The sequence below is a fragment of the Fragaria vesca genome, linkage group LG1 (genome assembly GCF_000184155.1).
Source record: "Fragaria vesca subsp. vesca linkage group LG1, FraVesHawaii_1.0, whole genome shotgun sequence".
NCBI lineage: Eukaryota > Viridiplantae > Streptophyta > Magnoliopsida > Rosales > Rosaceae > Fragaria > Fragaria vesca.
The window spans coordinates 3,256,987-3,269,888 of NC_020491.1; the positions used below are offsets into that span (position 1 = coordinate 3,256,987).

The 12,902-nt window shown below is 39.1% G+C and overlaps 3 protein-coding genes across 3 annotated transcripts; 2 read left to right on the plus strand and 1 right to left on the minus strand.

Annotated features, from left to right (window-relative positions):
• The first annotated feature begins 263 nt into the window (after positions 1 to 263).
• LOC101303152 (probable ethanolamine kinase A-like) lies at positions 264 to 3,302 on the plus strand. The gene is made up of 11 exons (XM_004287295.1): positions 264 to 488; positions 622 to 713; positions 820 to 926; positions 1,092 to 1,197; positions 1,454 to 1,576; positions 1,720 to 1,811; positions 1,919 to 2,003; positions 2,288 to 2,393; positions 2,494 to 2,560; positions 2,721 to 2,813; positions 2,902 to 3,302. The coding sequence occupies exons 1-11, from the start codon at positions 355 to 357 to the stop codon at positions 3,028 to 3,030; spliced, it is 1,134 nt and encodes a 377-aa protein (XP_004287343.1). The 5' UTR covers positions 264 to 354; the 3' UTR covers positions 3,031 to 3,302.
• Positions 3,303 to 3,388: 86 nt separating this feature from the next.
• On the minus strand, positions 3,389 to 6,455 carry LOC101303445 (F-box/kelch-repeat protein At1g55270-like). Its single transcript, XM_004287296.1, has 2 exons — positions 5,920 to 6,455; positions 3,389 to 4,802 (listed from the first exon to the last, which is right to left on the minus strand). Exons 1-2 carry the CDS (start codon positions 5,950 to 5,952, stop codon positions 3,543 to 3,545), a joined length of 1,293 nt encoding a protein of 430 aa, XP_004287344.1. The 5' UTR covers positions 5,953 to 6,455; the 3' UTR covers positions 3,389 to 3,542.
• Positions 6,456 to 10,237: 3,782 nt separating this feature from the next.
• LOC101303735 lies at positions 10,238 to 12,343 on the plus strand. Its single transcript, XM_004287297.1, has 4 exons — positions 10,238 to 10,842; positions 11,520 to 11,684; positions 11,776 to 11,827; positions 11,918 to 12,343. Exons 1-4 carry the CDS (start codon positions 10,586 to 10,588, stop codon positions 12,038 to 12,040), a joined length of 597 nt encoding a protein of 198 aa, XP_004287345.1. The 5' UTR covers positions 10,238 to 10,585; the 3' UTR covers positions 12,041 to 12,343.
• Positions 12,344 to 12,902: the final 559 nt, after the last annotated feature.

Here is a 12,902-nt window from a genome sequence, read left to right on the forward strand (position 1 = left end):
CATACAAGTTATCCGTATTATAACTCTAATTAGTTCCTTCTAACACAAGCAAGATTTTCCAATTACACAAAAGTCATTGATTACCAAATTATTTAGAAGCAAGCAACAAAGAACTGTGTAAGGAAAAAAAATAAAGAAGACGGCGACGATGGACAAAGAAAATAGGAAAAATCGCCCGTCTAATCCGAGCGGGGGCACATCCGTCATTTCAACGAAACCGGAACTCTTATATATAACCTGGAAAATCGCGAGGCTCTTTCTTCAACTACTAAACGTTGTTGCGTTTGAAAAATCAAAGAAACAAAAAATATCCAAAAAAAACCAGAAGAAGAAGAAAAATCGTTGAAGGCGAAAATGGGAGCGGTGAACAACATCTGGAACGCCAAAGAAGTAGCTGAAGCTCCGGATAACTCTGCCATCCAAATCCGCTTTTCTTCTCAATCCGTCGACCCTTCCCTCCCTCTCCCCCAAATCACGCCGCTCGTTACGTCCGTTTCTCACTCCCTACATTTTCCGGTGCTTCGTTTTCAATTTTTGTCGCCGGAGAAAAAAATTAAACGGCGCGTGATTCGGATTTGTGCGGTTCGGATTGATTTGATTGTGATTTGTTTGGATTTGCAGGAAGCTGTGCAAGGATCTGTTCAAGGAATGGTCGGATTTGGACGATTCTCGCTTCTCCGTCGAGACGGTTTCCGGCGGCATCACGAATCTCTGTGAGTGTTTCGGTTTTTGTGTGTTTGATGAATTGGAATTGGTTCTTGTGAAAATTGCGATCCGCTGTTAGTTTTTGATTGAGCTTGTGTTTTTTGATTGATGTAGTACTGAAGGCTACTGTGAAGGAGGATGATGGAAATGAGGTTTCGGTGACGGTGAGGCTGTATGGACCTAACACTGATTATGTGATCAATCGCGAGCGCGAATTGCAGGTAGTTTTTGTGAGCATTTATAGCTGTTGGAGTATTTTTCGTGTCGATAATGTTTGCTGAGATTAGTTGTATATGCTGAAGGTGTAACTGTGTGCTGTGTTTCGGTTGGTTAGGTTAGTTTTGTGTGTGGTTTGCTTTGTAATTGATTTCTGTGTATCTGTTCAGGCAATCAAGTACCTCTCGGCTGCGGGGTTTGGTGCGAGTTTGCTTGCAGTTTTTGGAAATGGAATGGTGCAGTCGTTTATAAATGCACGTACACTCGTCCCATTAGGTAGGTGATGTATATTTCTTTGATAAGTAGCATCCATTTAATGAAAGAAGTTCCGATGGGAAGCAAATATGTAAAAAATTGAACTGAACATCATTCTCAAAAATGTTTTTGGAGGCATTCTCTTCAGTTTTAAGTGGTGTACAAAATTCAAGACGAGGATATCATTTTCATTGAAATAAATCATATGCATTTTCAGGGTTCTTGGTGAACTGAATCAGTCTATTGACATGATCTTAAATTCTTCCCATCTCGGCAGACATGAGAGATCCAAAGCTGGCTGCTGATATTGCCAAGGAACTACGTCGGTTCCATCAGGTGGAAATTCCTGGTTCTAAGGAACCTCAGCTGTGGACCGACATTTTCAAGTTCTACGAGAAAGGTATTTGTTGTTTGAAGATCAGTTACCAGTCTTTGTGTTCTGCTCTAGAAGTGGTCTGTTCGTTGGCTGGTTGACAATTGTTTAACTTTAAATTCAGTTCATATGTGCAATTTTCTCATTGTTGAGTTGCCTCCTTGTTGCAGCCTCTGCTCTTGAATTTGATGACAACGAGAAGCAGAAGATCTACGAAACCATTTCATTTAGTGAAGTTCACAATGAACTCGTTGAGGTCAAGGTATCTCTCACTATTATTGTTACTTGGTTGTTCTTGTTGCGGATTTTATGATTATACTGTGCACTAGTGGTATTTAATCCAAGATGCCTCCGCTGATAATGGAACAGGAATTGACTAGCCATTTTAATGCTCCCGTGGTTTTTTGTCACAATGACTTGCTTTCTGGAAATATAATGGTGAATGACGAAGAAGGTATTCTACTATGTGCTCTTCTTTTTAGCCTTTCCCATTGCTGACTCCTGCAAATTGTATTACCTTCTATTGTTTGTAAGAGTTATTTCTGGTCTTGTTGCTTTAAATTATGAGCATCTTATGCTTTGCGAATGAACAAAAGTTCCATAGGCGCCAAATAGATTCCATGTATATTTGTCATCTTATTTGGCTCAAGAATAATTTTCTTAACTTGTAAAATGAACTAGTATATATTGTTTTCTGCTTTTTAGTCTACTTACAGTTCTTGTCTGATGATTATCCAGAGAAACTCTACTTCATTGATTTTGAGTATGGATCATACAATTACAGAGGCTTTGACATCGGTAATCACTTCAATGAATATGCAGGCTATGAATGTGACTACAGCTTGTAAGTTTTTCCCACTCTCTCTCTCTCTCTCTCACTCTCATTTATTTATACTATTTTATTAGCTGCAGAAGATTACCTTCGCACGTGTTTTTGAATGCAGATACCCAACCAAGGAAGAACAATACCATTTCTTCAGGCATTATTTGGGACCTGAAAAACCACAAGCGGTACGATATATATTATTTTTCTTCTCAAATATGTTAAGTGAAAACAATCATATGGGGTGGTAGTTTATTATATTTTTCTCAGATCCACTGTGCCATTTGTTATAAAGGTTTCAGCATATTCAAGTTTGGTAAAACTTTTCCATTGTTTTAACACCAACAGGTATCGGACAAAGATCTTGAAGCTCTATATATTGAGGCAAATACATATATGTTAGCTTCACACTTGTACTGGGCTTTATGGGGATTAATCCAGGTAACATCCCTGTTTCTCAAGTTAGGTTCCTCCACAGCAACCATCTATCAAATTCATCTTTATTCATATTCGAGTCAATAATGTGCAGGCAAAGTTTTCCCCAATCGAGTTCGATTATCTCAGTTATTTCTTCCTGCGATACAACGAATACAAAAAGCAGAAGGAAAAGTGCTTATTGTTGGCAAGATCATTCCTCTCACGATCTAATGCAGGGTAACGCGTAACGCACAAGCACCTGCCTGTATGTTATGAATATGTAGGGAGTGCTATTCTTTTTAGTCTGTTACCATCAGGTGATGTTGTAATATATTTTTTTGTAGCGATGAAAATTAGACAATACGAGCAAATAACTTGTATTAGGGGCTCTCCGAAGCACTGTAATGCAAAGAAACTAGTGTATTCTATCAATGTAATATTTTTGTGCTCTCATTCATGTCAACAGTTGTGAGAACATTCTTGATTAAATTTGTTGAATATTACTTGCAGCAATGCAACAAAAAAGGATGGAATGAATCCTAGTAATCTGTGTTTCAATGTAGATGTTTATAACAAAAGAAAGTCCACAAAACAAACATCCTTGACCATCCAGCAAAGATCGCTATGTTATATGTGTGTACCATATAATATGGCGATCCTTCGGCTTTCTCTACATATAACATATATGGTCCATTAATCCAAAAACATATAAACCAAAGAAAGCACCTTTGGTTTTCAGTGCAATTTACAGTTCTAAGCTTGAAGAACCTGGCAGTGAACTATGTGACTTTTCAGGCGGTTTCTGCCGGCAAGGCTTGACCACAGATTTGTGACCATAGTCCTGAACTGCCCTTTGCCTGCTAGAGTTTCCCACAGATGTTCAGCACTTGCTCCACCAGCATCATTTGATTTCGAAACATCAACGAGTGAAATACTCATATTATTTCGGATGATGCAAAGTTTACCGTTAAGGGGAACCAAGGAAGCTGCCTCCAAGGCCCTAGAGTTACCCAAATGTATCTTACTGTCAATATGCTTGCTCCAAGAATCAGTTGCTTCATCATAGACTCTGAGTTTGCAGCCATCCTTGCACTCCAAAGCATAGAGATGCCCCTTCAAAGAAGCACTTGGGTTCCTCCAGCCTGCAACCATTCCGTCATACACAGAGTCCCAGCTGTCATTTTCCGGTTGATAGACCTCACTAAGGACTTGTCGATGAGACCCTAGCCCCTTCAAGAACCATTTCCCTTCGTAAACAACCCCAATGAAAGGCACCATTGCAGTGCTCATATCTGAAATGAAGGACCATCTATTCTTGTTGGGATCATAGACTTCTGCTGATCTCAAGGACCTATGCACCCCCTCATTCTCTCCACCAGCAACATAGAGGCAGTTATTTATAACACATGAGCCAAAAAAATGTCGTCTGCGAAGCATATCTGGGGCACGATGCCATTTATTGGTCCTGGCACTGTAAAAAATGACTCGTCTCATTGATCCCTTTAGAGGGTCTTTTCCTCCAAACAGATAGAGGTGACACCCACCGAGTACAGCACAACCAAATCCAAGGGCTTCAGAATATTCCTTAGGGACAGGAGGAAGGGACTGCCAAAGCTGGTATACGGGGTCAAAGGCATGCCAAGATATTTTCCCATCTCGATCTCTTTTAATCAAGTATATCCATTCTTCAGCAATGCCAATGCTCTTACGGAGAGAGTAAAAGAAGTTGCCAGCCAAAAGACGGTACCATTTTTTGCAAACTAGGCGAAGCTTGCGATGCTCCACTCTTGGAACCCGAATTAGGCAAGCAATTGCAAGATCATCGGGGAGTCCAGGAAGAAGAGGGGATTGATTGCGGCTACTCTCACCACGTGCAGGCTTACTTCTAGTTGGATGAATGGATGCTTTAATGTCTGGTTGAAGACAAAGCTTTGCCCCAGGGACATACTTTTTTGCTCCAGCAACAGTTTTAAGACCAGCATCAACTCTGCATAAACATGCTGTGCTATCCACCTGGAAAAGTACATGTGTAATAGTTAATTACTTGTGAATAATTTCTATCATTATTTCTAATTTGGCAGACAAATTCTTGTGTGGATTAGTGCTTAAGAATGATAGTCTATCATGACTGGGGGAAAATTAGAGCTCCTTTCAAATACTTGTGCAGTCTGTTACTCTAATGTTATGAATGGGTTTGCAGCCAATTTCCAAGGCATATGAAACTAGAGCAATAGCAGTAACCAAAAAAGAATGCCATGACAGTTCAGAAAAGAAAGTTTCAAATTGAGACAAGCATATTTCTACCAATCCATCTGTTCGAAACCTATATGTTTAACCACTAAAATATTAAGCTTTACTGAAAACCAACAGTCAACAGTTCATACAAACCTGGAAACCAACAAGAGACAAAATAATAAATGTAAAGTTTTGAATTAGCTTGAAGCCAAAATTTACATCCACTTGTACCCACAGATAGAAGATTGTCTCTTTTGTGATCTTGATGTCCAACTACTCCTCATTTAGCGTTTCCTATACCTCTCATGGCCTAGGCAAACCATGCAGATAAGTGCATCACTAAAGGAAATTCAGGTTGTAGTTGCAAATTGGAACCAGTCCAGCATAATCATTTTTCTTTCCTCCCTCAAACGGCAACACATCAGTTAAGAACCATCGTGCCTATAAATTTTCATCCTCATTTGACAGGCAAGGAACAGTCTTTCGGGATTGAAGGAGAGCAGATGACCTTAATGACCATCTATTGACTTCTTAAAATAACTTCATCATAGATTCTTGGACAGGAGATATCTTCAAGCTAAGTTTGATAGAATAACTAAATTGTATTCAGGAAGAGAGGTAAAGTCTACATTTTGAACTAAAAGTAAACTCTGGGGGGCGCTAGAGTAGCTCTCCTTAGTCTTTCCTCATCTAGACAAAATCAGTAGAAATGACTTGACACAATTAACATACACACTCATGAGACATGAAAATCAACGATTTTGAAGATGTAAGCTTGAAATAAAGGAAATCAAAGCCATTTATATTTTAATAATTCCCTTGCATGAAACAGATTATGATATGATTATAGGAAGCAAAACATTCCAACAGCAGAAAAAGTTGACAAAGAAGTTACCAATGGAGGCTGTATCATTCTTCTTCTGTCCATGTTTTCTTCCTTTAACACCAGCAAGACCCAATTTACCACAAAAACTCCACCTCAAGAATCTAATACCTTTCTCTTTCAATCATAATGACCTACTGCTTTGTTCAACATAAGCCCAGACTGGTTCGTTCATCAGAAGCCAACAATTTCCATCAACACCACCAAAGCTGAACTTGCAATATGACCCCAAATCTTGAAATTCTCTACAACCTACAATTAGAGATTGATTCTCCAAGTACCCTAAACATGTCCCCTATTCACCTCCAGTAGTCAAAAACCCCTCTGAAAATAGCTTGTAGTTGACATATAACCAGCTTCAGAATCACAAGCTCTAACCATTACAGACACAGAGCCACTGAACCAGAGTCAACCCTCAGTTGGAAACAAGACAAACACAACATTGTACAAATCATCACCTCAAAACCCCACACTTATAAGCCTTGAAAGTTCACAAGCCAAGGCATCCAAGGGGAATAATCAGAAACCCAAAGATCTTATCTTTACAATAAAAAGAAGAAAAGAAAGGAAACCCAAAAGGCCAAAACCATGAAATGCTAGACAGCACAAAATTAGGGGGCAAAGAGAGCACTGAAGCAATAGATGGAGATCCCTCTCACCATTTAATCTTCAGTGGAGTTTAGGGCCCCCATTTTTCTCACCTCAAGGGCGCAACCCACCAAGCACAAGGGTGTGTTCAATAAACAAGAAAAGCAAATCCAACCTAAACCATTAAAGGGTCAAAGAAAGAGAGAGGCTTTGAATGAATGACTTGTTTCATGAAACAAAATTGAACCAAAACAGTTCACAACAAGAGTTGGAAGATAGCTGTTGTTTGAGTATGAGGAAAGAGAGAGTGGGAAATGTGTGAGAGAGGGTTGAAAGCTCATGTTGAAGGTTTCAAGTCTTATATATATTTGGTTGCCCTAAAAGAGAAGAATATGGACAAAGATTCAAAAACAATAAAAATAGGAGGTGACCCATTGGTCCCACAGCTTCACAAATCACAACACAACCCCCCCATCAAGTGCCAAATGCCATTAATATACAAGATTTCCCAGTACTGTGTGTGTTTGACCCACTGCACATCATAGTGATGATCATACTATCATCTGCCTCCGACTCCACAAAGGGTAACTTGGTCACCAAAATTCATGACATATTTAGTCCTCCAGTTCTTGATGGGTGATGATCACGGCCATGGATACGATAGATCTTCTTCCTGTGATAAGATTATGATCACCAGAGTATATAAATCCTCTTATTTCAATAAAACCAAGTAGTTATAAAATCTTATCAATTTATCAGTCTGAACCAAATGAAATGATTATGTTTATCAAAATGGAGAGCAGAACAAGCATCGTGTTGTATAAAGAGAGAGTATTGAGCACCACACAAAATGGTTGTTCAAATTTAAAATTCACACATTTAATCTTTCAACCATTTCTAGAAGGGATGTGCACCTAAGTCATGTCTAAGCTCCTAACCTTTTGTCCAACCTTTTTGGCTAGTTGCTTTAACTTGTTGTTATACTAACAAAACAAGACCATTAGCTCATACTTGTTTATCGTGTTGCTCTTTTTTTGGTCTCATGATTGGGATTACTCCTAATCTCCAAAGCAAGAGGATTACTTTTCTTAAAAGTTCCACTAACCAATCTTTGAACACGTATTAAGGAGACAGCTACGTATTTGATTGAGTTTACTAATCCCCTATTATTGTTAATCCCTAGCTCACAATCTTGTGATGGGGAATAACAAGACTTTTGAACTAGTCCTGCATAAAAATCCTGCATGTGAATTGATAGATCATAGATGTTTGGCATTGTGACCAATTTTTCTCCCTTTACAGGTTTAACTTATACTTGGAATTGAAATCAAACAAAAACTGCTTATGTAAGACTCCTGTGTATTCCTGAAAAAGCATGCAGAGGTGCCTAGTTCAACCTTATCGTTCTCAGAAAAGTCTTCCATCATATTTTTTGCTCTCTTTCAGTCTCCATCACAGAGAAAAAATAACTTCATGATAAACAAGTCCGTTCACATTAGCAACTTCATTATTTTCCTCACCAGGGTTTTCATTATCTTGGAGTACTGTTGCATAGTACGAGCTCTGGTTTGAAATTTTCAGTAGCGTGCTATATATGTGATATGCAGATAGAGAAACTGAAACCAATTATTCTGAGCACTAAGTCGAGAATGATGAGACTACTTTTCCTTTTTGATGAGGAATGAAGGGGATGTGGAAGGTTGAAGTCTTTCCCAACTTGGGGGACAAGGCATGGTTGAGTTCTTTTGTGGGGTTTTGAAAGCAAGTCATGGCTAGCTGTGGGCTTCACATGATTTTACTTTCTTTCATTCCATTGTTCATGCTTTATACATTGCATTTTCACAGTTCTTCTGATCATTCAAACATTCATCATCGATCGATCTTCAAATCAAGATTAGTTGAGGGAGCATACAGAAGATGAAGATGAACATAACAAAATGAAGTAGATATAACACAGAAGAATCACATAACTACAACACAGAAAAGCAACCACTTTCACTCTTCCTCGTACTGCTGCTTAACCGATTTGAAGACATAACAGAAAACATAAAATTGAAGACCTTCCTAACAAAGTTGAGCCTGATCTCCGCTTCCAGAGCCAGTTGCACCCGCGTCATTGACGCAATCAGCACTTTCAAGTAGTTCAATTTCTACTAGATCCGCCGATAGTTCTTCTAGACTCTGGGTCAGACCCGCCAAGAAATCTTCTTGACGACGTTGGTGGAGTGCTCCTTTGGATTGCCGGAAACCTTCTTCTCGACGGTGGACTGCTTCTTTGAATTCCCGTAAACCTTTTAGAAGAAGGGTGAATCCTTCTTTGAATTCGCTGATGTCTTCAACTACGAGACCGCTGTGTACTTTTTCATCAAAGTGCCTTCTTTTTTCCTTCGATACGGTGATATGCTTCTTCCAGTTCAACTACGAAGTCTTCAATCTCTCATTGAGGATTCTCAATTTCATTTGACGTCGACATTCTTCTTCTTAACTAAGAGGATGACACAGCGATGTAGGACTGAAGGGAAAAGGATGAGAATTGAGAACACTGTTCCAAAAACAAAAATTGGAGAACTGGGCCTTTCGTGGGCTTGGCGGACGTTTGGCACCGCTAGGCGGTCACTAGCTTGATTGGGCCTAGGCAGGCTAGTTGGCCCAACTTTAAAAAACATCTCTCTTCTCTCTCCGGCGACCCAGACTCGGCCGGAGACCGCCGCAACCGGCTGCTCTGTCTTCCATTAAGAAATCACAAATCTATATTAGCATTGACCCCCGAAATTGAGGAGTGGGAGAGCAATTACTCTAACAACTGGACTTCTCAACCCTATTTACCAGAATATATATTATAGAGTGAGAGGCCAATATTCCCTTTTAGTGTCGTCTAAGGTAAATATTATTCATAGCCTTCCTTCCTTTCTCTTTGCCGTGCCGTAAATTGTAGGGTAAGCTTTGCTTTCCAAGCAGGCAAAGCAGCAGCGCCAACCAAAGCAAGTCAATTTGAACCAAAACCTCTGACTTTACTAGTCTCCCCCAATCCGTCCTCGCCAAGTTTCTACCATCCCATTCCATCTCCAAAGTTCACAAGTCCAAAAGTCTCTTAGTCACACTCATACCACGTAATACGTCCTACTTTTATTTATATCGCACAACAACAAAAAAAGTGTCAAGTTCGAAATTTGAAATATCTAAAGTGTTCTTGTTACATTGCTACATTACGAGATTGGTGGTCGGACAAATTTAGTGGTCCGACGGCTTGATTTCGACCTACATTAACAATGTGACTAAAGAAAAAATCGGACCAAACATGGAAGGACACCTCACACACACACCAGCCACCATTTCAAAATCAAGATTTTATTAACACGTTACCAAAAAAAGAAATAAAATTCCAAAAGGAAGCATAATTACAAAGCAAAAGAAAGAAGACGAAGCAAAAATTAAAATGGCAGAATTGGAAGGTTCCTTCTTCCCTTAACAAATTCTTCCCAACGTGCACGAAACGTATCACATCTTCACTTCCTCTTCTTCTCTTCCTAAAACCCATTTCTCCGATAATACCTGAAAAGACTAAACTGCCCTTGCTCTGCTTTTCTCCGCTGCTTCTTGGGGATTGGTGTCACCGGAGAAACCGATGAATTTGGGTTCTGGGTTTTGGAGAGGGGCTGAATTCCGAAACTGGGTCTGAAGAATTCGGGGAGTTCGTTATTGGGTGGCCGAGGATTTTCAGTTCTGAAGATGGGTTTGTTCTGAAATTCTTGCTTGGTTCTTTAGTTTCTGTGTTCAAAATTCGAGATGGTTTTGCGGGAAATTGAGCTTCTGATTCATTATTGGTTGTTTGAGATTGTTTGCTTTGATGAGCATTCCGAGTTCTTTTGTTTTAGGTGACACCAATTTTTCGTTTTTTTTTAATTCGATTTTCGAAGATTGAAACACATTGTGGGTTAGGATTGATATTAGAGGTTTAGAAGGATCAGTAGAACAGGACAAGAGTGTTAGTACATTTTTTGTGTGTGTAGAATTGTGGATTTTTCGAGTTGGGTTTAGCAATTGGAGTGGTTCTGTGGTGTTTGTTAGTGTGATTGTGTAGTGTGTCACTATGTCGGGTAGCACAACACCAACTGGTGGATATATGAGGCAGAGGCATAGCCAGGGCTATGCGTCGAGTGGTGATGATCTTGAGGATGATGCGTGCTCTATGATGCATAGCTCGTCAGGTTCGAGTCCTAGGGTTTGGTCAAAGAGAGAGATTGCGGAGAATGTGATTTGGCTTGTCTCGGCAGCAGGCATTATGTACTTGGGTGATTCAAAGTCCAACTTGATATTTCTCTTGTGGCATGATGACCGAATAAGAAGGTATATTCAGTTTTATGTTGGTCTGGTATGCTCACATATAATCTGTACTACTTGTAATTTTATGGTATACTAAAGAGCAGTGATAGTGTTGGTGGTACATTATTGTACTGACTACTGAGTTACCTGATTTCTCCTACATGCTTTGACAGAGCTTAAAAGTCATTTTGCTTTGTTCTTCTTTAATCTCAATTAGCATGATTTGGTTAGGAAAAATTGAACAATGTACTCTATTCCTTGCAAAGTAGTTACTTTAAGTTGATTCCCTGCACAATGCTAGAATATGCTTATTCATCGTTCATAGAATACAGCTGACTCGTAGCTTTTGCCTTATTCTTCATCGTATAGCAAGTTTATGTGTAGTAAGGTAAAACTTTGACTGTTCACAAGGCTAGTAAGTATAGGAAGTTTATGCTAGGTAATCATTTCTAATCCCAATTCTCGTCAATATGGTAAGTTTATGGTCAGGTTTTTCATGCATTCCTTAAGATTTACATTATGTCTTTCATGTTTTTGCCGCATTTGGATTGCTGTAAGGTTTAAGCTTTACTTGAATCAAATTACTAGTTCCTCAAGACTTAGATAGTGTGTTAATTGCTGAGACTCAATGACATTTAAATTATAAAGAAAAATGACTTTTAAAGCTGCATTTTTTCTTATCACTTTCATGTATCTTGTAGATTGCCGTTGTACATTGGGATGGTGGGCGTGGTTTTGAATATAATCATCTTCTGTTACACAAGTATATCAGCATGGAGTGTTGGGCGATTTGATGAAAAATGGGAGTTAGCAAGTATATCTGCTCTGCCATATGTGACTCTACTTGGTGCCATTTCCTTTTGCCTGTAAGAAAACCTGTTATTCAGTTACCTTCTACATTCTTTAGGTGTTATGTTTACATTGCTGCTTCTGACTTATTGATTGGTTCTTTGGCAGGTTCTGCTTTGCTCTGTGGCCAATATGGGGATTCTTAACCCTTCCTCTTTTGGTACATCCCAAGACTAATTTTTATTTTGTTCATGTAGATAAACAGTTTAGTACTTGTGGCAACTGTCTAACTTTATTCTTGTTGTTGCAGTTCACGCTGTTTATGGCAGGCATGGTTATATTTCCATACATCATAATTGGGATATTTAGGAAACAACATGATGCGCTGCGTACAGATAATGCCTCCTCAGATTTTAGTGATAAACTATACTGACCTAGATCAAGAGCTGCTAACTCAACCATGGACAGACTGTCACATCAGTAGTGGAGCGATTATTGTCTTCCAATCAGTCAGGTTTCGATTTTACATACACATTCTTTTGATACACTTGATAGTACCACAGAGTTCTTTACAAACCTGGAGTGGACTGGTTGGGATGTAGTTTTGGATGTTGATGCCAGTGAGCATTAGTTGTGTAAAAATGTTGAGTTTTCTGGATAGGAATGATGCCTATGTTTCTGGTATGAGTCCATCTTTCAGTAGGGAGGAGATTCTGGCATTGGTTTGGCATTATGAAATTCAGTTTTTGTTTACGTTTCTCTTTCAGATTTCCTTTCTCCTATATTTTGTGTTGTTGTAAATGAGCTATTGGGTGCAGTACGTTTGCACACTTGGTTTTTTTTTCTTGGTTTGAAGACATTTGGGGCGCTGGTGAGTTTGACAGTTGCAAATTCAGCAGAGGTGCCATGCATCTTCAATAGTCTTCTAATTCCTTCATGGCATCTTTCAAGAACATTTCCTCTTAAGGGTTCATATTCATCTATTAAGGAACTACAGGAAAATGATGGTTGGAAGCTTCCAGAGTTGAAAATGTTATCTGGAATTGTTCTATGGTCCTTGGTTCTTACTCGATCTTATCTTTTTCAATTTGATGTTTGCTTCTTCTTATTCTCTACTGATTTTCAGGTATCTAGCTTATTCTATTGCAGTTTCTAAATCAATTTTCAATAGTTTGCCATGTAGTTTGGTTTGGAAGACACCGAGGGAGAAGAGGAACCCGAATTTGGGTTTGCCTTACTTTCTATCAGCTTTTTAGCCTTATCTGATAGACATTTTCACATGATCCAGCTAATTA